General features: G+C 44.0%; 1 protein-coding gene across 1 annotated transcript in view; it reads right to left on the bottom strand.

Annotated features, from left to right (window-relative positions):
• Positions 1-13,591, bottom strand: part of ITGAM (integrin subunit alpha M) — a 44,299-nt gene extending 30,708 nt beyond the window's left edge. The window contains exons 1-10 of the mRNA XM_068967899.1: positions 13,520-13,591; positions 10,906-11,011; positions 7,682-7,785; positions 7,128-7,198; positions 6,864-6,981; positions 5,461-5,591; positions 4,896-5,041; positions 3,729-3,882; positions 2,547-2,697; positions 1,044-1,117 (exon numbers count right to left, since the gene is read on the bottom strand). Of these exons, the coding sequence (XP_068824000.1) occupies positions 1,044-1,117; positions 2,547-2,697; positions 3,729-3,882; positions 4,896-5,041; positions 5,461-5,591; positions 6,864-6,981; positions 7,128-7,198; positions 7,682-7,785; positions 10,906-11,011; positions 13,520-13,547 (1,083 nt within the window). The 5' untranslated portion in view covers positions 13,548-13,591. The remainder of the gene's footprint in view (positions 1-1,043; positions 1,118-2,546; positions 2,698-3,728; positions 3,883-4,895; positions 5,042-5,460; positions 5,592-6,863; positions 6,982-7,127; positions 7,199-7,681; positions 7,786-10,905; positions 11,012-13,519) is intronic.
• Positions 13,592-26,657: the final 13,066 nt, after the last annotated feature.

Here is a 26,657-nt window from a genome sequence, read left to right on the forward strand (position 1 = left end):
GCCCATGTGCAGCAGTGAAGACCCAGCACAATCAAACATAAATAAATTAGCTTTTAAATGATACTACTGAACTTGTTTTCAAAGCAGAAACAAACTCACAGACATAGAAAACATATTTATGATTACCAAAGAGGAAAGTGGGAGGAGGGATAAATTAAGAAATTGGGATTTATAGATACACACTACTATATGACCAACCTAAATAGCATATTGAAAAGCAGAGACATTACTTTGCTGACTAAGGTCCGTCTAGTCAAGGCTATGGTTTTTCCAGTGGTCATATATGGATGCAAGATTTGGACTGTGAAGAAAGCTGAGCACCAAACAATCGATGCTTTTGAAATGTGGTGTTGGAGAAGACTCTTGAGAGTCCCTTGGACTGCAAGGAGATCCAACCAGTCCATTCTAAAGGAGATCAGCCCTCGGATTTCTTTGGAAGGAATGATGCTGAAGCTGAAACTCCAGTACTTTGGCCACCTCATGCGAAGAGTTGACTCATTGGAAAAGACTCTGATGCTGGGAGGGATTGGGGGCAGGAGGAGAAGGGGACGACAGAGGATGAGATGGCTGGATAGCATCACGGACTCGATGGACGCAAGTCTGAGTGAACTCCGAGAGTTGGTGATGGACAGGGAGGCCTGGCGTGCTGCGATTCATGGGGTCGCAAAGAGTCAGACACAACTGAGCGACTGAACTGAACTGAACTGAACTACTATATATAAAACAGATGAACAACAAGGTCCTACTGTGTAGCACAGGGAACTGTATTCAATATCTTATTATAGGCTATAATGGAAAAGAATATGAAAAGGAATATAAATATATATATACATATATATATATGAGAGAGAGAGAACTGAATCACTTTGCTGTACACCAGAAATTAATACAATACTGTAAATTAGCCATACTTCAATTTTAAAAAAAGAAAAAAGATGTACCTCCCAACAGGTACCCATCACAGAGAATAGCCCCCAAACCTTCGCACCTCTTCTCCCGCTTTGTCTCACCCCTTGACTGCAATTAAACAAAAGACCACTTACGGAGGTGAAGGCAGCACTTAAACCTTCCTGAGACATCTCATATTCAAAGGAACTGGTACTTCCTGTCTGCGTACCTGTGAAGAAAAGAACACTCTACATTAAAGAAAGCAGAAGAACCGAGAACAGGGGCTGGAAACTCAAATGCTATAGCAACCAGACAAAAGGAGCCTCAGATGAGAGCCATACAACCCACTCTCCTTATTTTTACATTTCCTCTGTTATGCTTTTGTTTTTCATTTAAGTTACAGTTAATCTACAGTGTTAGTGTCAGTTTCAGGTGACAGCATAGTGATTCAGTATTTTCACAGATTATCCTCCTTTATAGGTTATTACAAGATAATGGCTATAATTTATATCTTTGTTGCTTATCTAGCCATATTGCTGTTGTTCAGTCACTAAGTTGTGTCCAACTCTTTGCACCCCCATAAACTGCACCACAATTTATGGTTTCTCTGTCCTTCACTGTCTCCTGGAGTTTGCTCAAATTCATCTCCATTGAGTCTGTGATGCCCTGCAACTGTCTTATCCTCTGTCACTCCTTTCTCCTGCCCTCAATCTTCCCCAGCCTCAGGGTCTTTCCAATGAGTCAGCTCTTTGCATCAGGTGGTCAAAGTATTAAAGTTTCAGCTTCAGTATCAGTCCTTCTAGTGAATTTTCAGAGTTGATTCCCTTTAGGTTTGATCTCCTTGCTGTCCAAGGGACTCCCAAGAGTCTTCTCCAGCACCACAATTCAAAAGCATCGATTCTTTGATGCTCAGCCTTCTTTATGATCCAACTCTCACATGACTACTAGAAAAACCATAGCTTTGACTATATGGACCATTGTCGGCATGTGGCCCCTTTTTGATACTTATTTTTATTTATTCGGCTGCACTGGCTCTTCGATATGGATGCAGGATCCAGTTCCCTGACCAGGGATCAAACCTTGACTCCCAGGATTGGGAACATGGAGTCTTAACCACTAGACCACCAGGGAAGGCCGCATATGCCCCTTTTAAAGGGATGGTGGCTCTTTGGTTCCAACTATTTTTTGTCCAGTGGGTATACGGTCCTCAAGGTGTCTAATCTTCCAAATTTTCAAGAGAAACCATAAATCCAGACTGTATGTGAACATTCCCCCAATTTTTAAATTCTTTCCTTAAACAAACATTTATTGAACATGCTTCATGCACCAGGCATTATTCTAAGCACTGGAGATGCAGCAGTGAACCAAACAGACAAATGTTGGCAACACATCCAAATTTGGGGAAAATACCACATGGGATTTGTCTCCCCTACCCCCTAATTTTGCAGCCTGTAGCCAAGACTTGCAAAATTAGATCTTTCTATTTCAAAGAAATGGAGCGAGAGGCCAGAGTTGTTGAGAACTGGAGGAAGAAGAGAGTTGATGATGAGGGTCAGAATGCCAAGGGTTAGGAGGTCCTTGTTTCTAGAGGGAAATACGTGTTTGGGGGTAAGGGGCTGCCTTTGGAGCTGCTCCAGGACTACAAAACCTTAGCTTACCCTCAATCGCAAAGATCTTTTCCTGAAGCTGGTTCTGAATGGTCTTCAGAGCTTCGAAGTTATTCACCTGGAACACGTGATCAGCAGGCGGCTTAGATGCAATAGTATCGAGCTCCTTTCGAGATTTCTTACTGTTAAAAGCATCTCCCACCTGTTACCAAAAAACAGAGGTCGAATCAGACACTTTCTGGAAGTAGCACTCTCCTCCCGCAAAGAAAATTCTACAGGAAAAGAATCTTAAAATATCTGTCCAAGGAAGGAATGTACTAGAAGGCCCCAGGGACAGGGCTGCCAGGTACAGTGGAGCGGGTTGTACACTCTACATTCTGTCAAGGGGGAAATTGGGGCTGAAATTCAGCCTTTGGTGCATTTTCTGTGCCATGCCTCCTGGCATGGAACTGACCTCTTTTTAGAGGACAGGGAGCTTTCTCCTTCATATGAAGTTGTTTCCCACTTGGCAAGCCAGGGACCCCAGATGATACATCTTTCTATGTCATACAAAATACTGTAGTAGTTTGATGACACTGATGCTCCCAACCCATTACCCCTTCCTGTATCCAAGCCCTTTCCCCAAAACTTTGCTGTGCCCTCCTCCTCCTGGAAGACTATTCTGCTCCATTCATTGTCTCTGGGCTCTGCCACATGTATTGCTTTAGTTCTCAGATGTTATACAGAGGAGGCTTGAAAAAATGTTATACAGAGGCTGTGATACAGAGGCTTGATAAAATGCTTGCAACATTTCTACTTGCTCTTTTTCTCCTCTGCTTTCACCATGAGAACATGCCCAGGCTAGCCCACTGGAGGAAGAGACACATGGAACAGGAGCATCAAGTTACCCCAGCCCCAGGAGACAAACATGGCAACCCTCAGACATGGAGAGAGCCCAGTCAAGATCAGCAGAACCACCAACAAGCCTGCAGCTGATTACAGACACATGAGTGAGTCCAGCTGGGACCAGAAAAACTGCCCAGCCTGACCGACAGACTCACTTACCATTTTAAGCCACTGAATGTTGGGATCATTTGTTATACAGCATCATTGCAACAATAGTTCACTGAGACAGGTGCATCTGTGCTAGCAGAGATTACTCTGGCCCCCTTTATTGATGCTTGCAAGTTCAAAGGAGGGTGAGTTTGAGTAGAAACCCACACAAGTATCAAGTCAGAGAGCCACATTTCCTACCCCAATGACGTAGCGAATGATCCCTTTTCTATCAGCTTCAGGGATGACATCCCTATACTCCAAAGGATCGAGATATTTTTCCCCATCTGTGATGACAATCATGATCTTCAGGACATGATTCCGGGCTCCATTGCTGCTGTGAAACAGTTCTCTTCTATCCAGGGTAAAGGAGAGAAAAGTCAAATTTGAGCAGACAGAGAGATGCGCTTAATACCAGGGGAGGAGCATCAGCAGTTACAGATGTAACTGGACTCTGTCTAGAAGGTGCTTGTGCTTCCCTGGGACAAACACTGAACTGTAGGTCTGCCAAGATGTGGAAGAGCAGCAGAAGAACAGGAAAGTGGAAGGAAAAGAAGCCTTCATTGCTTTTATATTCTTTGGCATAGGGTGATTTTTTAAATTGAGTATTATTCCTTCTAAATTAAAAAGTTCATAGCTTATTTATGCCTTCATCACACCTCTCCTACTGGCTCTCCAGCTCATCTTCCTGTACTTTTGTCTCAACTCCTACCCTTGCCTCTAAACACACACACACACACACACACACACACACACACACACACACATATATATATATAGATCAGAGGGAACTTTCCAAAACAAGATATGGGTACATCTTCCCACTGCTGAAAACATCAATGGATCCATTGGCTTTTCAGTTGCCTTGCTAACCTGGCCTCAACTGATCTTTCTACACTCCCTCCAGCCTTGCTCTCTCTCCCCCTAACCCCTGCCCTGTTGTTGTTGCTTAGTCGCTCAGTCGTGTCCAGCTGTTTGCAACCCCATGGACCATAGCCCACTAGGTTCCTCTGTCCAGGGATTTCCCAGGCAAGAACACTGGAGTGGGTTGCCATTTCCTTCTCCAGGGGATCTTCCCAACCCAGGGATGGAACCCATGCCTCCTGTGTTGGCAGGCGGATTCTTTACCACTGAGCCTCCAGAGAAGCCCTTACTCTCACCTTTACTCACAATTTGTATGTCATGACCATACCAGGCACAGTCCCTCCTCCACACCTAACTCAAACCGCCCCATCCACTGGAAATACCCTCTACCCCAGCCCTTTCTGAACAATACCCCTTTATCCTGCAAAGCTCAGCCAAAAAAACAAAAAAACAAAAAACAAAAAACCTCCTCCTTTCATCCTAAGCAAAGAGGGAAGAGCTTACACTACTTTGCGGATCCCCGTGGCTGTGTGCGTCCTCCCGAACAGCTGTCTTATTGGCCTCACCAGTAATTCCGGGTCTGAGTTTCTCTTGAAATCATTGAAGGTGAAGTGAGTCTGGAAGTCATCCGAGTACTGCATCAGAGCGAACTGGGAACAGGCACCTGGTGTTAGACTGGAGCAGGCCCCCCTCCTCCCACTTAGCTATCTCCCAGAAAGCTCTCCATAAATCCTGAAATACTCCAGGCTCCAAATTCTTCCAAATTCTGCCCCATCCCAGCCCTTCTGCCTCACCAGGAGGACAGCGATTGGCCATCCGTTCCCACTTCTCAGCACTAGAACTTAGCCAGAGATAACATATGGGTTTCATGTCCCACACCAACCCCTATCAATTACTGTGCCTGCTTTCCAGAGAGCTGGGAAAAGGCTGAAGCTGCATCCAGTCAGAGCAAGACAGCAAATCATGAAAGAAGATGCTGATCAGCTGGCAATTTGGCACCATCTGGACAGGAAATAGGACAGGACCCACCTTAGGCAGGCTGTTCCCTAACCTACCCATTTGCACTCACCAAGGTTTTGGACTTTTGGAATCGACTCATCACAGTTGAGACAAACTTCTTCATCCGCTCAAAGTCTACTGGGTCAATACTACCAGAGCCATCAATCAGAAAGGCAATGTCACTGTCTTGCTGAGGGCACTCTGGGGGAAAAGGAAAAAGAACTGATTAAGTACAAGAGACTCGGGTTCATTTTGTTTTTTTAATCAGCTGTCTGCTGAGCAATGAGAATGAAAGGTAGACAAGATGACAGCCATGCACTTAACTAAAGGAAAACATGGGACAAAGTGGCGTGGGAAACTTTAGTTCATTCTGCTCAAGGCAGGGAAAATAGAGTTATCACAGCTACCTCATCAGTTCAGTTCAGTCGCTCAGTCGTGTCCGACTCTTTGGGACCCCATGAATTGCAGCACGCCAGGCCTCCCTGTCCATCACCATCTCCCGGAGTTCACTCAGACTCGCGTCCATCGAGTCGGTGATGCCATCCAGCCATCTCATCCTCTGTCATCCCCTTCTCCTCCTGCCCCCAATCCCTCCCAGCATCAGAGTCTTTTCCAATGAGTCAACTCTTTGTATGAGGTGGCCAAAGTACTGGAGTTTCAGCTTTAGCATCATTCCTTCCAAAGAAATCCCAGGGCTGATCTCCTTCAGAATGGACTGGTTGGATCTCCTTGCAGTCCAAGGGACTCTCAAGAGTCTTCTCCAACACCACAGTTCAAAAGCATCAATTCTTCTGTGCTCAGCTTTCTTCACAGTCCAACTCTAACATCCATACATGACTGCTGGAAAAACCATAGCCCTGACTAGACAGACCTTTGTTGGCAAAGTAATGTCTCTGCTTTTGAATATGCTATCTAGGTTGGTCATAACTTTTCTTCCAAGGAGTAAGCGTCTTTTAATTTCATGGCTGCAGTCACCATCTGCAGTGATTTTGGAGCCCAAAAATGAATAAGAAATAATTTGCAGACTTCCCTGGTGGTCCAGTGGTTAAGAATCTGACCTCCCAGTGAAACATGGATTCGATCCCAGGGGCAGGAAGTTTCCACATGCCGCGGGGCAAGCGAGCCCATACGCCACGACTACTAAGCCCACGTGCGCTAGAGCCCATACTCTGAAACCAGAGAAGCCACTAGAATGAGAAGCCTGAGCCCCACACCTAGAGACTAGCCCTTGCTCGCTGCAGCTAGAAAAACACCCCCAACCAGCAATGAAGACTCAGCACAGCCAAAAATAAATAATTTTCCTAAAAAAGAAAGAAAAGCCTGGAATGTTTAAGAGTGAAAATTGAAGAGAAACACTGGAACCCAGTTTCCTCACCCTTCTGCACCAAGATTTGTAAATAATCCCCCAGACTACAAGTCCCTCAGCCCAGTCCTGCCCAGGGCCCTCGTCTCACACTGCTCCTCTGTACCCACCTCTGAGGGCCGCTGGGATCCTCCTGGGTTGCTGGAGTAGATTGGATCCAAACAAGAAGCAGAGTCCATTTGCATAAGTGTTCTCCTTGCAAATTTGGTGCACTGTGGGGCCACAGGCCTAAGGGGCAGGGAAACAGTGGGAGAGGCTGTCCCTGCTCCCTGTCCTTTCAACCCAGCATCTCCACCCATCAAGACCCCAGGCCTAGCAGCCTTGGGCCCCCAACTCCTTCCCTTGGAACACTCCCATGACCCAAGGCAACTTACCAGCAGCCGGAAAGGGTTGGCAGCAAATGCAATAGACAAGCCCAGGGACATGTTCACAGCCTCTGGGGGAACTGAGAGGACAGATACACACATGGTCAGCCTTGGGGGATGGAAGGGGCTCTGTAAGAGCTAGATGGGCTTCCCTGGCAGCTCAGTGGTAAAGAGTCTGCCTGCCAAGGCAGGAGACCAGGGTTTGATCCCTGGGTCAGGAAGATCCCCGGAAGACTAAATGGCAACATACTCCAGTATGCCTGCATGGGAAATTCCATGGACAGAGGAGCCTGGCAGGCTACAGTCCATGGGGTCTCCAAGAGTTGGACATGACTTAGTGATTAAACAACACGAGTGGGACAGGAGTCACCTCAACCTGGGAGATTCGGAGGTCTGACAGATCCAAAGAGGCACGTAGGTCATAGAAAGGGACAAGGAGGGGGGTGCCTGACAGTGATTGCATACAGCTCAGAGGCGGAGGAGCTGCCCCCCTGAGCCACCCACCACAGACCCCAGGACAAAGGCCTGACAAGTCCAGGTGTGTGCAGAGGTCGAGGACTCACCCTGCAGGGGGATGGCCTCACACCTGCCCGTGCTGTAGTCACACTGGTAGAGGCCGCCTGTTTGATTAGCAGCCTTTACCTCCTGGGGGGCTCCAACCACCAGCCTGGAGAGAAAGGGATAAGAGGACATGAGGACAACTGGGGAGGAGACCAACGATGGAAGTTCTGCCACTCAGAGGAAAAGTGGGGAGCCCCCTCACAGGGATTCCCCACCTCCCCCCAACAGGAAGAAGGCTCAGCAAAGAAAAAATGAGGACTTTCTTTTTTAACCATTGTTTGTTTATTGTGACTATTCTCGTAATCCAGTCATTTGCATTTATGGTCCCAAGGGTCACTTCAGTAAGTTCAAGAATTTCTAAATCGTGAAGGTAGACAGTCTACCTCCCTAACTTGAAAGCATGTCCCTCTTCCCGTGTCAGGCAAGGATGCAAGACTGCAGAGTGGAAAGGAACAGGGGCCGTGGAGTTTTACTGTCTGAAATCAAAATTTAGTCCCACCTGTACTTCCTGTGTGACCTTGAAGGACTGAATTAATTACCTTATTATTCTTCAATGTTCTCATCTCTAAAATACAGAGAACAGTAGTACCTACCTCAAAGTTATTATCATGATTAAACAAGTTAGTCCATGCACAGTTCCCAAACAGGAAAATGTCTGGGGACTTCCCTGGCAGTGCAGTGGTTAATATTCTGCACTTCCACGGTAGAAGGCGTGGGTTCAATTCCTGGTCAGGGAACTAAGATCCTGCTTGCAATATGGCACAGTCAAAAATTTTTTTTCTATTTTTTAAAATAGGAAAATGTTTAATCTTGGAGTGAGAAGAGTCCCTCTAAGGAGGACATAATATATCCAGAAGTCATTTTTAAATGAATACAGTCAACCCTACAAGTTTTTTATTTTTTTATTTATTTTTTGATCATGCCACAAGGCATTGGAGATCCTAGTTCACCAACCAAGGGTCAAACCCATGCCCCCTGCCACAGAAGCTCAGCGTCCTAACCACTGGACTGCCAGGGAAGTCTCCCCAACAGTCATTTAAAATAAATTTCTGTATGTGATCTACTACCAAAAACAAAGTCAAAAAATAAATGATAAACTGGGGGAGGGAGATGAACACCCAGACTATTTCCTCAGTAGTCAGATCTCCTGCAAATCAAGAAGAAAAAAAAAAAGAGAGAGAGAAATGGACCACAGATAAGGAGGGAAAAAAGTGTTCACAGAAAAGGAAATAAATCTCTCTTAAAAGAAGAAACGCAATTTAAAACTAAATTGAGATACCGTTTCTTCCCTATTTGATTTACAAAGATCGTTAAGTTTGCTAACACTTTAGGTTGGCTAATTGGTGGGGAAGTAAGTGTTTGCACAAATTTCTGGTGCTAGTGCAAAGTGTTGCCACCATCATAGACGGTAATCTGGAAAAATCTATTAAAATTACATATGCACATGTACCCTTGGATCCAGCAATCCTAGTTTTAGGAATTTACTTCCAAAATATATTTGCTCATGTACAAAATGCCAGCATTGTTTATAGAGCAAAAGTTTAGAAACAATCCAATGTCTGCTCAGAAAAGATTTAAGTGTAAGAAAAAAGTAAATTACAGTATTTCCAAATAATAGATAATAATAAAAATAGAATATGATGTCAGCATAAAAAAGAACAAGGAAGCTCTTACTTATTCAGTAAAATCAGCAAGCTCTGCTAATTTAAAAAAAAAATTGCAAAAGACAGTTTAGAGCAGAAGCTGGCAAATTTTTTTCTCAAAAAAAGGCATTATTTCCATAAATATTATTTTTGTAAAAGTAAATATTTTAGGCTTTGCAGGCTATAGAGTCTGTGTCCCAGCCTCCCTGTTCTGCTACTGTGCTCCAGAGCTGCCATAAATAATAAATGAATAGAGATTGTCTTACTAAGTGAAGTAAGTCAGGAAAAAAAAATACAATATCACTCATATGTGGAATCCAGTTTAAAAAAAAAAGGTATAAAAATGAACTTACAAAACAGACACAGACTCACTGATTTCAAAAACAAACTTATGGTTACCAAAAGGGAAATGCAAGCGGGAGAGATAAGTTCGGAATTTACTATTAACACACATACACTGCTGTATATAAATTAGATAACCAAAACAAGGACCTATGGTATATAGTACAATGAACTCTACTCAGTTTTCTGTAATAACCTATATGGGAAAAGAGTCTCAAAAATAATGAATCTATGTACATGTATAACCAAACCACTTTGCTGTACATCAAAAACCAGCACAATATTGTAAATCAGCTATACTCCAATAGAAAATTTAAGTATTAGAAAATAATAATCACAATAATAGTAATAATAATAAATGGCAAGTAGGGGGTGGAGTGGCCAATTGTTAATAAAATGTATTTACAAAAATAGGTAACAGGCTGTGGTTTGAGTACAACATGTGCTACAAATTATGTGCAGGATGGAGGTTAGAAAACTGCAGTCTGTGCAGTGTAAACACCCCTGAAAGAACACATGTGAAACCACTTACCAGGAACCCTGCTGGGGAGGGAGCTGGGGGATGAGAGGGAGGAAGAGGTTTTCTATCACACTCTTTCATATCTTTTGAATTTATTACTCTGATAAATTAAGAAAAAAAGCAAATCAAGGAAATTTCTATTTTTTTCAGGTATGTTGTCTTTTTTTTTTAATTGGAGGATAATTACTTTATATTATTGTGTTGGTTTCTGCCATACATCAACATGAATCAGCCATAGGTATACATATGTCCCCTCCCTCTTAAACCTCCCTGCCACCTCCCAGCATATCCGATCACTCTAGATTGTCACAGAGCCCCAGTTTGAGTTCCCTGAGTCATACAGCAAATCCCCACCGTCTATTTTACATATGGTAATGGACATGTTTCTGCGTTACTCTCTTAACTGTCCCACTCTAGCCTTCCCTCGCTGTGTCTGCAAGTCTGTTCTTTATGTCTGCATCTCCTTTGCTGCCCTGCAAATAGGTTCATCAGTAATTGTCTCTATAGATTCCATATATGCATGAGTTAATATAAGATCTGTGTTCCTCTCACTTACTTCACCCTGTATAATAGACTCTAGGTAATATTCCATTGTATACGTTTACCACATCTTTATCCATTCATCAGTCGATGGACATCTAGCTTGCTTCCACGTCCTAGCTAAGTATGTTAAATCTTGGAGGGAAAGCGTGTGGGCAGGGAGTGCCCCTGCAGCCCTTACCGGGATCCCTGAATCTGGACCACGCTCTGCCCGAAGCCCCTTGCGTTGTTTTGGAAGATGACTGCTTTTTCCGTGTCCAGGTTGAACCCATGACATAAGGCCAAGGCTGGAGGGAGAACAAGGGGGTAGAAGTCAGGAGGTGATATGGAAACAGTTAAGAAAGCAGCCTGGGACTTCCCTAGTGGTCCAGTGGTTAAGACTCTGAGCTTCCAATGCAGGGGCACAGGTTCCATCCCCGGTTGAAGAACTAAGATTCCACATGCCACAGAGCTTGGCCAAAAAATTAAATTAAATTAAAAAATAAGAAAGATTAAAAAAAGAAAGAAAGCAGCCTGCTCTCTTGCCCCAAGTATATTCCTGTCAGGATTCACCCTAACCCCACATGGAGATGGGTTCCCCTCAGGTCCCAGCCTGGAGCAGAGGTCACCACACTCTTTCTATAAAGGGGAACATGCTAAGTCCCTTCAGTCATGTCCAGTTCTTTGCAACCCCATGGACTATAGCCCACCAGGCTCCTCTGTCCATGAGATTCTCCAAGCAAGGATACTGGAGTGGGTTGCCAAGCCCTTATTCAAGGGATCTTCCTGAAGCCGGGACCGAATCCATGTCTCTCACATCTCTTGTATTGGCAAGCAAGTTCTTTACCTCTAGCGCCACTTGGGAAGCCTTCTATAAAGGGCTCAATAGTAAATATTTCAGGCTTTGTGGACCAAGAGGCAAATGGAATCTAGTTATGTATGTATTTATATAAGAAAAGAAGGGGTTTCCCTGGTGGCTCAGACAGTAAAGAATCTGTTCACAACGTGGGAGACCCGGATTCAATCCCTGGGTCAGGAAAATCCCCTGGAGAAGGGAATGGCAACCCACTCCAGTATTCTTGCTTGGAAAATTCCATGGGCAGAGGAGCCTCTCAGGCTACAGTCCATGGGGTCACAAAGAATTGGACACAACTAAGCGATTACACTTTCACTTTCACGAAAAGAAAAAATGCATTTTTCATGAAGGAAATTCAAAATAGAATAATTGAGTAAAAGTTCTTTTAATACGATTTTGCTGATGAGACAGATGAAATTTTGCAGGATTTAAAGTTAGTGTTCCTTGTCATGGATTAATACAAATATTCATCTGGATCTCATAACTCCAAACATTCATCTGGGGCCCATGTACAAAAACACATAATGAGTCCTCACATTATGCCCCCAGACCACAGTTTGCTGACTCCTCGCCTTAGAACACCAATATCGGGTATAACGGAAGAAATTTTTATATACTGAGCTATGGGAAGTCATTCTGGCTTCTGTGCATGATAAGTCACTTCACTTGTGTCCGACTCTTTGTGATCCCATGGACTGTAGCCCACCAGGCTCCTCTGTCCATGGTATTCTTGCAAGGGTACTGGATTGGGTTGCTATGTCCTCCTCCAGGAGATCTCCCAGTAGGAGGTTTGATCCAGGAGACACAGATTTGACCCCTGGTCCGGAAAGGTCCCACATGCTGCAGGGCAGCTAAGCCCAGGCGCCACAGCCACAGGAGCCACGTGCCTTACAGCCGGCGCTCTGCCTCAGGAGAAACCACCACAATGAGAAGCTCGGGCACCACAGCTAGAGAGTGGCCCCTGCTTGCTGCAACTAGAGAAAGTCTGCATGCAGCAGTGAAGACCCAGTGCAGTCAAAACTAAATAAAAATTTTAAAATAAAAAAACAAAGGTGAAATACTTCCTTTCCTGGGATGCCAATGCTGTTCCTGCTTTGATGATAAGACTTCCTTCCCAGGTGCCACGCCCATACCAACTTTCTGTGTACCTGATGATCTGTTTGGCTTTCATGTCTTTTGAAACCTCAAAAGAATGCATCCCTGACTTGTTTGATGTGCTTTCTTCTGACAAGATATAAAACTATGCCCAAAACCCTGCTTCTCTGGAGCAGTTCCTCCGAATTCTCAGGAGGCTGTCTCCTGGGCTATAGTCCTCAGTTTGACTCAGACAAACAAACAAACCTCTTTTCTTGTTTATTGATTATGTCCATCAACAAGTACATTCAGCCCCTCTCTGAGCCCCACCCTAGGTTCCCACTCCACTGATTTGCCCAACAGTAAGTTCCTAAAGACTCCATTAGGTAATTTCCTCCCTGTGCAACTCACAAGCATTTCTTTCCCCGTCTTTGACTCACACGCCACAAAACAGACAAAAAAGGAAAACGAACTTGAATCATTTCAGTCAGTCAGTCATTCGACAAACATTTACACCTGGGTCCTTGGAAAAGAGGAGACAAATAGGAGGTGAGATGGAATCCAAGAAAAAAGCACTCTGAGAAGAGAAGCCAAGATATACTGTGCACCCTTCAATATGTCTTTTCACCTCTCTACACCTCAGTTTCCTCATTTGTGAAGACAGGACCAACGAAACCAGGGCATACTCTATGAACCAAGTCATTTATCCAAGCCTCTGTGATCATCCCATTTCAGTCTAGCTCTACTTCGTGAATCCCTTTACCTTCCTCCAATCCCCTTTGGCTCTCCCCAGTCTCACTCCTAAGTATTCTGGACACTTTGTCTCCACTCACAAACTCACAAACTCCCCTCCTCCTCCCCAGAGGACCCCCAGCTCCAGGCACACCTGTTAGTAGAAGGATTCTGTGATTCATAGCTGGAAGCAGCAGGAACCGTGAGGCCGCAGGCACCACTGAGCCACTTCAAGGAAGCCACTAAAGCCAGGAAGGACAAAAACAGAGAAGTAGGAGGCAGAAGCCTGTCAGACTCAAAGGAAGAGGGCGGAGGCTCAGTGAGCATACAGTCCCGCCTGACCTTCCTATCCAGGCTGTGTGCGCACAGCCTGGGCTTCTTCCCTGCCCAGCTCCCTGGCCCAAACCATCAAGGTCCATATCCCAAAGTTATCTTTGTTTGCCCACCTGCTTTTAGAGTTGGCCAAAACGTTATGAAAAACAAAGAATAGACTGAGGACCTACCTCCCAGAACATGTCTCCCTGAAGCACGGTTTGCAAAATGTCCCTCCCTCCCGCCCAAGGAGCTGTCTTCTGGTGTGGCCATCAATAAGGACAACTCAGGTACAGGGACATCTGGTGATTTTTGAATATTATTTTGCTTTAAAAAAATGTCTCAAATGCTTTTGCCCAGGAATTTCCACTTCCAAGAATTTATCTTGGGACTTTCATGCTGGTCCAGTGGCTAAGACTCTGCACATCTAATGATGCCGAGGGCCCAGGTTTGATCCCTGGTCAGGGGACTAGACCACATGCCTCGACTAAGGAAACGTGTGCTGCAAGTAAGACACGGCACAGCCAAATAAATAAATGTGTTTTAATTTATTTTAAGTTTATCCTAAGAAATAGCTGAGAAGTACAGTCAAAGATGTCTGCACAAACTGTTTTCAAGGACACAGGAGCATAATTTTCATGAAATATATAGAACCCCAAACCATACCTTGTGTCTATCTGCTAATGTGGTCCCCAAGCCAACCATTTTTCAATCTCTCTCAAATATATTCTCTCTTGCCCTTGTTCTGCTTTAATAACCAGTGCAAAGAAATGTGTGTTAGTCACTCAGCTGTGTCCGACTCTTTGCGACCCCATGGATTGTAGCCCACCAGGCTCCTCTGTCCATGGAACTCTCCAGACAAGAATACTGGAATGAATGGCCATTTGCTTCTCCAGGAGGTCTTCCTGACCCAGGAATTGAACCCGAGTCTCCTGCATTGCAGGCAGACTCTTTATCACCTGAGCCACCAGGGAAGCCTACTCTCTGAAAAAAATTCCATTAAAATTCTTGACATTTTGTTTTCAAATTACCTGTTTAAAGATACGAGTGTGGGAGCTTCCCTGGTAGCTCAGCAGCAAAGAACCCATCTGCCCAGGCAAGAGACACAGGTTCGATCACTGACGCAGGAAGATCCCACATGACATGGAGCAGCAGTCCTAAGCCCGTGCATCAGGACTACTGAGCCTGGGCTCTAGAGCCAAGGAGTTGCAACTACTGAAGCCTGCATGCCCTACAGCCTGTGCTCTGCAACAAAAGAAGCCACTGCAATGAGAAGCCTGGGCACTGCAACCAGAGAAAGCCCCAGAAGTGAAAGTTGCTCAGTCATATCCAGCTTTTTGTGACTCTATGGACTCCTATACAGTCCATGGAATTCTCCAGGCCAGAATACTAGAGTGGGTAGCCTTTTCCTTCTCCAGGGGATTTTCCCAACCCAGGGATCAAACCCAGGTCTCCCACATTGCAGGAGGATTCTTTACCAACTGAGCTATCAGGGAAGCCCAGAGAAAGCCCATACATAGCAACAAAGACCCAGCACAGCCAAAAAGAAATTAATTAATTAAATCATTTTAAAAGATTTTAGATACATGTGTGTAGGAAAACCAAAACGTTTACGGCATTTGTTGCCTGATCACAGGACAATGAGTCTGTTCTTCTCTATTGCCACACAGCAAACTACTCCAAATCTTACCAACTTCAAACAGCAACTTCTCTTTTTTAAATTTGTTTAATTGAAATATAGTTGATTTACATGGACAGCAAAGTGACTCAGTTTTTCATACATAGAATAGCTTGCATCTGCCAATCCCAAAGCTCCCAGTCCATTTCCTTCCCTCTACCCCCTCCCCATTGGCAACCACAAGTCTGAAATAACATCCTCTCATTGTATCATGGTGCTGTGGATTGTCTAGCCCCAGCACCTCCCACCAGGGAATCTCAGATAACTGCAGTCAGATCATGACTGGGGCTGGAGTCCTTGAGGGCTCAGCTGGGCTGGACTTTCAAAATAGATCACTCCCATGGCTGGAAGTTGGTGCTGGCTGTAGGCACGGAGCTTGGTTGGGGCTGTCAGCTGTAGGACCTCCATGTGGCTTCTCTGTGTGGCTTGGGCTACTCACAGCAGAGTGGTTAGACTTCAAGGGTAAATATTCCAAGAGATAAAAATGGAAAGTTTCCAGTCTCTTAAGGCATTGATCTGGAAACTGTCACAGAGTCACTTCCACCATATTCTATTAGTCAAGCAGTCATAGACCTCAACCTCCAAGAGAGGGAGCACAGATCTCATCTCTCAACATGTTAAAGAAATTGTGATCAACTTTTAATCTGCCACAGGGTGATTTTCATTTCCTTCTCTATATATTTTCATACTTAAAACTTTCATACCAAAAAAAGGATGATGCTTAAAATCAGAAAGAAAAGAAAAACACCAATAAATAAATGACACCATGTCTGTACTTTTTAGCAGGAAGAGGACCTGAGGGAAAACAAATACAGCCATCAGCTCAGGATGAGAAGATACCAGCAAGGGTGTGGGGACATAGTTTAATAAATCAGCTGGGTTTATTTTGAGTGAAAGGCTTTCATACTCTGATTACCACAAGAAGTTGCTTGGCCATCACAGACCCTCCTTTCCCAGAACAGTGGCCAAGGGACCACTTTAAAGGCCAATGGAAAAATCACAGAAAGATTGTCCAACTCCCAGAGCCTTTCTTAATGACCCATCTAGATGTGCACCTGACCAGGTGATCACAGGTGGGCATCTAGCAACATAGGCTTTTATGCATTCCCTCCCACCCATCCCCTTAGTCCTACTCTTGACAAAATCTTAGCTTGGTTCTGCTGTAAACGGACCCTGAGACAAGGATTTGAGTGCAAGTAATTCATTTGAGAGGTGATCTAGGAAACACTGGTGAAGAAATGGGGATGGAAAAGAACCATAAAAGTGGTGAGACGAAACAAGTTCCCTCTGTAAACAATTAGAATTTAATATACTGAGGAAATCTGAAATCCAGAGTAGAACATGCCTCAGAGTTATCCACTTGAGAGAAGGGGGAGATTGCAGGACTTCCCTGGTGGTCCAGAGGTTGACTCTTTACTTTCAATGCAGGGGGTTCAGGCTCCCTTCCTGGTTGAGGAACTAAGATCCCACATGCCCTGGGATATAGCCAAAAATCTTTTTTTTTTTTTTAAAGAGGAGAGGGGACCATATTCTTATCCACAACCCACATCAGCTATTAGTGCAGAACTGCTGTCTGGGAAAGCCTTACTTCTCTAGTGCATCCAACCTGCCCTACCCCAAGACAGAGAAGGCTCCAGGAGCCATAGAGAGCCTATAGGCAGGCAGGTGCTGGCAGCTAGAAGCCTGGGCAGCTTGCATGAGAATGATAAGCGCTGATGGGATGTGAATGGAGCGATTGCAGCACCTGCTACAGATACTCAGATGCTTTTTCATTAACATTCATCATTATATTAAATTATATATTTATTTAGTTTATCTACTGACTCCCCAGATAGAATGTAAAAGCTCCAGAGAGTAGAGATTCTTGTGTGTCTTGCTAATCACTCTGGTTCGTATGAGTTCTTCCCCCTAGGAAATTGATTTGACCAGGGAGAGAATTCTGGGAAGAGGGCAGAGTAGGAAGCACCAAGAATCCCTCCTCCCCATCGAGATGGCAATTGTGCCAGCAGAATCTTGCTAATGTAATCATTTAGGATAGGAGCTCTAGAGTCTAGTCAAAGACCTGTGCTTCACTTCAGTGTATTTCTGCTCTTAGCACCGTAGCAGCTACCAAAGTGTAGTTGCACCAGTTGTGTCCAACTCTTTGAGAACCCATGGACTGTAGCCCACCAGCCTCCTCTGTTGATGGGATTCTCCAGACAAGAATACTGGAATGGGTTGCCATTCCCTTCTCCAGGGGTTCTTTCCCACCCAGCAATCAAAACCAGGTCTCCCTCATTGCAGGCAGATTCTTTACTGTCTGAGCCATCAACCCTTCACCAACAACCCTTCAGGCCCTTTGCAAGCTTCCCAGGAGCAGGTTGTGTACAACTATTAGGAACCAAGGTGAATGATAAGAACCTGTCCATTGATAATGCCTATCATGGAATTCTAATTACCAAAGCTTCAAAACTTCAAATAATTTGAGTGAATGGATGTTCCTAACATCAAATCCATCTAAACAGAAAAGAAGGCACCTTGTTGGGATAGAATAAAGAAACAACCACCATTTGCCTGGTGATTCACAGGTCACTTTCACAGACATAATCTCTTTTGATACTCACATTCAAACTATGAGTTATTATTAATTATAACTGTCATTTCTCTTGTGAAGAAATTCTTATGTTTGATGCAACCAAATTTATTATTAGCCTTTTCTGTGACTTGCTTAAAAAATCTCCAGAGTTAGAAAAACTTATTTTCATCAATATATTCTTCTCATATACTTCTGTTATTTAATTTCTTACTTTGTGTAGAGTTGAATTTTTTGTGGGCAATGTGAAATAGGAAACCCAATTTCAGTTTTGTCCATAATAATAATTTTGTTTCCTCTTTTTTATCTATATATTCTTCTCAAATACTTCTTTTACTTCTGTCATTTAATCTCTTACATTATGTAGAGTTGAGTTTTTTGTGTACAGTGTGAATAGCAAGCCAAATTTCATTTTTGTCCATATGAACAACAAATTTCCCAGTTCCTTTTTTTTAATCCATATATTCTTCTGAAATACTTCTTTTACTTCTGTTACTTAATTTCTTACTTTGTTTAGAGTTGAATTTTTTGTACACAGGTGAAATAGGAAACCCAATTTCATTTTGTCCATATGAACAAATAATTTTCCAGTTCCTTTTTTTTTTTTTTTGGCAATGCTGGGTCTTCGTTGTGGCTTGATGCCACAGTAGTTCCTGCCTGCGGGCTTAGTTGCCCCACAGCATGTGGGATCTTAGTTCCCTAACCAGCAATCCATCGAATCTTCATCTCTTGCTTTGGAAGGTGGATTCCTAATCACTGGACCACCAGAGATGTCCCTCCAGTTCCACTTATTGAAAAGAGCTTAAAATAAGCTTTTAGAAGGAAATTTGAATTTTCTACATTTGGCAAATTTTTCTTTTACTGTTCATCTATTTTCTATTCAAGTGAATATAATGGAAGATTCCAGTATTATATATCAACCCTATGTAATTATTTTCTCTGTGAGTCTGAGTAAATTGAGGTATCCAGAACCCACAGCCCAACTCTGTGGAAACCATTGCAAAGAGAAAAAACTTTTCTTGCCTCTCCAAGAGTGAAAACAATTGGCAGGAAGAACATCCAGTCAAAATTCTATTTCCTACAAAAGAGGAAGAAGAATCAATGGGCAAAAGAGTCATCATGTGCAGAAAGTATGAAAACCCAGGACCATTCACTGATAACTTGAACTTAACCTTATTCAGCAAAACCAACATATAAAAGTCTTATTTCTTATTCATCTAAGACTGATTAATTATCTAATTAGAAAAGATAATAGGAAAAACATCATTCATAACACCAAAAAGCTATAAAACACCTAAGCAGAAATCTAAAGCAAAACAGGTGAAACTATATATGTACTTTTTTAACTGTTAGTCTTTCCTGAAGGACACAGAAGAATAGAGAGAGATGCCATATTCCTGGATAATAAGGCTTCAGTTCAGTTCAGTTCAGTTCAGTTGCTCAGTCGTGTCCGACTCTTTGGGACCCCATGAATTGCAGCACGCCAGGCCTCCCTGTCCATCACCAACTCCCGGAGTTCACTCAGACTCACGTCCATTGAGTCAGTGATGTCATCCAGCCATCTCATCCTCTGTCGTCCCCTTCTCCTCCTGCCCCCAATCCCTCCCAGCATCAGAGTCTTTTCCAATGAGTCAACTCTTCGCATGAGGTGGCCAAAATACTGGAGTTTCAGCTTCAGCATCATTCCTTCCAAAGAAATCTCAGGGCTGATCTCCTTCAGAATGGACTGGTTGGATCTCCTTGCAGTCCAAGGGACTCTCAAGAGTCTTCTCCAACACCACAGTTCAAAAGCATCAATTCTTCTGTGCTCAGCTTTCTTCACAGTCCAACTCTCACATCCATGCATGACTACTGGAAAAACCATAGCCTTGACTAGATGGACCTTAGTTGGCAAAGTAATGTCTCTGCTTTTGAATATGCTATCTAGGTTGGTCATAACTTTTCTTCCAAGGAGTAAGCGTCTTTTACTTTCATGGCTGTAGTCACCAACTGCAGTGATTTTGGAGCCCCCAAAAATTAAGTCGGACACTGTTTCCACTGTTTCCCCATCTATTTGCCATGAAGTGATGGGACCGGATGCCGTGATCTTTGTTTTCTGAATGTTGAGCTTTAGGCCAACTTTTTCACTCTCCTCTTTCACTTTCATCAAGAGGCTTTTGAGTTCCTCTTCACTTTCTGCCATAAGGGTGCTGTCATCTGCATATCTGAGGTTATTGATATTTCTCCCAGCAATCTTGATTCCAGCTTGTGTTTCTTCCAGTCCAGCGTTTCTCATGATGTACTCCGCATAGAAGTTAAATAAGCAGGGTGACAATATACAGCCTTGACGTACTCCTTTTCCTATTTGGAACCAGTCTGTTGTTCCATGTCCAGTTCTAACTGTTGCTTCCTGACCTGCATACAGATTCCTCAAGAGGCAGGTCAGATGGTCTGGTATTCCCATCTCTTTCAGAATTTTCCAGTTTATTGTGATCCACACAGTCAAAGGCTTTGGCATAGTCAGTAAAGCAGAAATAGATGTTTTTCTGGAACTCTGTTGCTTTTTCCATGATCCAGCAGATGGTGGCAATTTGATCTCTGGTTCCTCTGCCTTTGCTAAAACCAGCTTGAACATCTGGAAGTTCATGGTTCACGTATTGCTGAAGCCTGGCTTGGAGAATTTTGAGCATCACTTTACTAGCGTGTGAGATGAGTGCAATTGTGCGGTAGTTTGAGCATTCTTTGGCATTGCCTTTCTTTGAGATTGGAATGAAAACTGACCTTTTCCAGTCCTGTGGCCACTGCTGAGTTTTCCAAACTTGCTGACATATTGAGTGCAGCACTTTCACAGCATCATCTTTCAGGATCTGAAACAGCTCAACTGGAATTCTATCACCTCCACTAGCTTTGTTTGTAGCAATGCTTTCCAAGGCCCACCTGACTTCACATTCCAGGATGTCTGGCTCTAGGTTAGTGATCACACCATCATGATTATCTGGGTCATGAAGATCTGTTTTGTACAGTTCTGTGTATTCTTGCCACCTCTTCTTAATATCTTCTGCTTCTGTTAGGTCCATACCATTTCTGTCCTTTATAGAGCCCATCTTTGCATGAAATGTTCCCTTGGTATCTCTAATTTTCTTGAAGAGATCTCTAGTCTTTCCCATTCTGTTCTTTTCCTCTATTTCTTTGCATTGATCACTGAAGAAGGCTTTCTTATCTCTTCTTGCTATTCTCTGGAACTCTGCATTCAGATGCTTATATCTTTCCTTGTCTCCTTTGCTTTTCACCTCTCTTCTTTTCACAGCTATTTGTAAGGCCTCCCCAGACAGCCATTTTGCTTTTTTGCATTTCTTTTCAATGGGGATGGTCTTGATCCCTGTCTCCTGTACAATGTCACGAACCTCATTCCATAGTTCATCAGGCACTCTATCAGATCTAGGCCCTTCAATCTATTTCTCACTTTCACTGTATAATCATAAGGGATTTGATTTAGGTCATACCTGAATGGTCTAGCAGTTTTCCCTACTTTCTTCAATTTGAGTGTGAACATGGTAATAAGGAGTTCATGATCTGAGCCACAGTCAGCTCCTGGTCTTGTTTCTGTTGACTGTATAGAGCTTCTCCATCTTTGGCTGTAAAGAATATAATCAATCTGATTTTGGTGTTGACCATCTGGTGATGTCCATGTGTAGAGTCTTTTCTTGTGTTGTTGGAAGAGGGTGTTTGCTATGACCAGTGCATTTTCTTGACAAAACTCTATTAGTCTTTGCCCTGCTTCATTCCGCGTTCCAAGGCCAAATTTGCCTGTTACTCCTGGTGTTTCTTGACTTCCTACTTTTGCATTCCAGTCCCCTATAATGAAAAGGACATCTTTTTTGGGTGTCAGTTCTAAAAGGTCTTGTAGGTCTTCATAAAACCGTTCAACTTCAGCTTCTTCAGTGTTACTGGTTGGGGCATAGACTTGGATAACTGTGATATTGAATGGTCTGCCTTGGAGATGAACAGAGATCATTCTGTCGTTTTTGAGATTGCATCCAAGTACTGCATTTCGGACTCTTTTGTTGACCATGATGGCTATTCCATTTCTTCTGAGGGATTCCTGCCCGCAGTAGTGGATGTAATGGTCATCTGAGTTAAATTCACCCATTCCAGTCCATTTTAGTTCGCTGATTCCTAGAATGTCGACATTCACTCTTGCCATCTCTTGTTTGACCACTTCCAATTTGCCTTGATTCGTGGACCTGACATTCCAGGTTCCTAATGATAAGGCTTAATTAACATTATAAAGATATCAGTTCTCCATCAGATTACTCAGCAATTCACTGTAACCTCACCCAACAGGATTATTATCAATTTAATGTGCTAATTCTAAAATTCACCTAGGGACTTCCCTGGTGGTCCAGTGATTAAGGATTCACCTGGCAATGCAGGAGATGCCAGTACAATCACTGGTTGGGGAACTAGGTCCCACATGCCTCCAGGCAACTAAGCCATTGAGCCATAACCACTAAGCCTGCTCACCACAACTACTAGAGTCCATGTGCCACAATGAAAGACTCCACATGACGCAACAGACATCCTGAGTGTCAACACTAAGACCCAATGCAGCCAAATAAATAAAGAAACTCCTTTTTAAAAATAAAAATGTAAATAAATAAAATTCACCTCAAAGAGAAAACACACAAGAATAGCCTAGAAAATTATGAAGCATAACCTATTTACATAACTCTGTGTCATAGCCAAACATGCCCTATCACAGTAATACCCTAAAATCAGATAAGCAGAAGTTAAAGGTATTGGTTCTGGAAGAAAACACATAAGACCGATGGAATGAACGTTGGATGTTTATATAGAAATCTGATATCCACCAGGCTAACGTGTTTCTCAACGAAAAAGCAAACAAACTTTATCTGATCCCACTTTCCTCGCCAACCATTGCCCCAGTCTTTTTGTTTGTTTTTGGTTTTGCTTCCATTTTACAAAACAGTTTCCAAAACATGTATCTGTATTTTTTGCTGTGCCTGCCCCTCCCACTCACCCTTGAACCGGTTCCAATCCAGCATTTGCTCCACCCCATCTTTCACTGCACCAAAACTGTTTTGACACCAAGGATACCTGATTGACTAGGGAGTGGGTTTGTGATCTTCATCTTAAGGGATTCCACAGCAGCTTTTGAGCTTCACCCACTCCTTCCTTTTCATACTGTTAGGCAGGTAGAATAGGGGAAAGGAGTCCAAAATGGCGGTGGCTAAAAGACACGGAAGCTCAAAGGAAGGTCCGAGGACCAGAGTGAAGACTTCAGGTAGAACAAACAGTACTCCTGGCTAAGTCCAATTTGCACAGGGTAGGCCCAGGTGGAGGGAAACACATATAAAAGGAGGAGCCAAAGAGCTTTCTCCCTCTCTCCCGCGTGCTTGTGCTCTTTCTCTCACTCTCTCTCTCTCCCCCTCCCCCACACGCTCCTCCACTCTCTTCTCTTCAAGTCTTTGGGTTGGCATGCCCTCACGCTTCAAGGATGGATTATCCTGCTATCTTCTAAATAAAATAGAGCTGTAACACTGATTTGCCTAAGAGCTATAACACGGTTTGTCCAAAACCCGAGAGCTGTGACACACCGAGGGCTTTAATGTCCATCGCTCCAAATCTTTGCTGTGATGAGACAAAGAACCAAGGAACATTCACTTGCATGACAATACTGTTCATGGGGATCTCAAGGCAAGAATGCTGAAGTGATCTGCCATTCCTTTCTCCATGAATGTGAGAGTTGGACCATAAAAGAAGGCTGAGTGCCAAAGAATTGATGCTTTTGAACTGGGGTCTTGGAGAAGACTCTTTAGAGTCCCTAGGACTGCAAGGAGATCCAACCAGTGCATCATAAAGGAGATCAGTCCTGAATATTCATTGGAAGGATTGATTCTTCACAACCCTTGGGTCTTAGACAAAGAGAAGAGAGTGGAGGAGTGCGTGGGGGAGAGAGGCGGGGGGTGGGGGGCAGGGAGAGAAAGAGTGCATGCACGCAGGAGAGAGAGAGAAAGCGCTTTGGCTCCTCCTTTTATATGTTTTTTTCCTCCACCTGGGCCTGCCCTATGCAAATTGGGCTTAGCCAGGAGTGCTGTTTGTTCTACCTGAAGTCCTCACTCTGGTTCTTGGACCTTCCTTTGACCTTCCTTGTTTTTTTTAGCCACCGCCATTTTGGACTTATTTTCCCTGTTCTACCTACCTAACATTCCCCCCTCTAGAGATGGGAGGCCCAATTCTTTGGGAATAGGGGCATCAAGGTCTTTCTGGCTACTTCCTGCTGAACTGGGATGGCAAGGGGTATTGGGCCTCCCCCTCTTGCTAGTCTCAAGCCTCAGAGTCCTTATAGTGGTGTCCATCTAAGGGTGTGTGATATTTTTCATGGTTGGCTGGAGTTTTATATCTTTGTTGAACTGGCACTGAATGTTGTAGCTTGTTGACCTGGGCAGAGACAAAACAGGTTAGACAATTGACAGCATCATCAATATAGCCTAACAAGGACTAGTAGGGGCATTAGTCAATTTTAAATTCACATCGCCAGGATGGCTCAAGTCCCTCCTTGTTCAGAGATCAGAAGATCTATCTCCTGTCTGTTTTGGAGTACAATCTCTGTCAAGCTATGTTGGCTATTTAGAGCTATCCTGAGAAATCTTAACCCCAGAAACTAGACTTTGGGGGTGTTCATTAGGATGGCACTCATCTGCAGTCCTGAATAGGTATCTGAGATCTCCCAGGGGCTCACAGGTGTATTGAGTGTCCTCTTCTGTTTTTTCCCATGGCTTGACTCGTGAGTAGTGAATCCAGGAGTCATGTCCTGGTACCTTGACTGCTGTGGGGGTAGAAAGTATTACAGGGTAGGGGCCCTTCCATGTGGGCTGGAGTTGAGCCTTTGGGGACCCATCTTTCCAGACTTTAATTAGGACTTGAGTTCCTGGAGCATATAGTGGTGACTCCTTAGAATCTTTTGGGTCCTGGTTCATATCTCACAAGCATATATCCTGTTGGAATTTCCCAATGGCCATGATATAAGACTGTAGGGTCTGAACCTCTGGATCTAGGAAGAGGTCATTGACATAAACAAAAGGTCTCCCATATAGCATCTCATAAGGGCTAAGACCAAGCTGTTCCTTAGGGGCAATGCGGGTACGGAGGAGAGCTATCGGGAAAGCCTCCTTCCACCCCAGGGAGGTCTCCTGGGTTATCTTTTTTATCGCTGATTTTAAGAATTGATTGGCTCTTTCTACTTTTCCCAAAGATTGAGGCCTCCAGGCAGAGGATATAATAAGTAATGGAGATAATAAGTAAAGCCCAATGCTTTTGAGACCCCTTGGGTGACCTTAGAAGTAAATGATGTCCCATTGTCACTTTGTAATGACCTGGGCAGACCAAATCTTGTAATGATTTCATGGAGCAGTTTTTTTTACCACCTTCTCAGCCTTCTCAGTCTGGGTGGAAAAGCCTTCAATCCATCCTGTGAATGTATCTATCATGACTAATAGGTATTTATACCCTTGAGAAACTGACATTTGGGTGAAGTCCATCTGCCAATCCTCTCCTGGGTAGGCCCCATGTCGTTGGACGAGCTGGGCCAGCTGGTGGCTTCGAGCTCCTTGGGGGTTGTTTAATTGGCAAGTGGGACAAGAGGAGACCACCTGTCTTATAGTTGTTTGGAAGCCTGTTCCTCTGAAGGACCTTTCTAGTAATCTTTGGAGGGCCTTTTCTCCTAAATAAGTAGTGGCATGTAAGGAGTTAACCAACTTCCATTGGAGGTTCCCAGGCAGAAAAACGAGTCCCTCCTTTTGGAGCCACCCTATGTGATCTTCTTGAAAACCCTCACTCTTAGCTTTAAGAGTCTCACCTTCAGTATATGAAGGAGTTTCTGGCAAATTAGTCTGTGGAACTAAGGTGGCAACCCCTATTAGGTCATGGTTCTGTAATGCTGCTCTCCTAGCTGCCTGATCAGCTGCTTGGTTCCCTCGTGCCATTTTTTTCTGTGCTCCCTTTTTGGTGTCCATTACAGTGGGAGTCTGAAACCTCAGTGGGCAGAGGGACTGCCTCCAAGAGTCGAAGAATCTGATCACCATATTTGATTGGGGACTCTCGGGTGGTCAAGTGGCCCCTTTCTTTTCAAATAGCCGCATGTGTATTTAGCACCAGAAAGGCGTACTAGGAATCAGTGTAAATGGCTATTCTTTTTCCTTTTCCCAGCTCTAAAGCTCGAGTCAGGGCTATGAGCTCAGCTAATTGGGCTGAAGTACCTGGTGGCAGAGGCTTAGCCTCTATGGTCTCAAAATTGGAGACTACTGCATACCCGGCTCTTCTTTTTCCATCCAAGACAAAGCTGCCTCCATCAGTGTACCAGATTGCCTCAGGATTGGTCAAAGGATCTTCTGACAATCCCTCTTGGGGTTTTGTCCAGTGGTCCAAGGTTTCTAGACAAAAGTGAAAGGGGAGAGAGCCCTCGAGGGTAGGCAGGAGGGTGGCTGGGTTAAGAACCTCACAAGGTGATGTAGTGAGGCCTGGATTTTCCATCAGCATTGCTTGATATCTGAGGATTCTTTGATCAGACATCCATAAATGGCCTCTCCCATTTAGGAGTTGTTTTACTTGGTGGCTGGTAAAAAATAGTTAGTTTGCCCCCAAACGAGAGTTTTAAAGCATCTTCTATCATGATTGCAATAGCTGCAAGATTTCGAAGGCAGGGGGTGGGCAGCCTCGGGTAGTTGGATT

The sequence above is a fragment of the Capricornis sumatraensis genome, chromosome 3 (assembly GCF_032405125.1).
Source record: "Capricornis sumatraensis isolate serow.1 chromosome 3, serow.2, whole genome shotgun sequence".
NCBI lineage: Eukaryota > Metazoa > Chordata > Mammalia > Artiodactyla > Bovidae > Capricornis > Capricornis sumatraensis.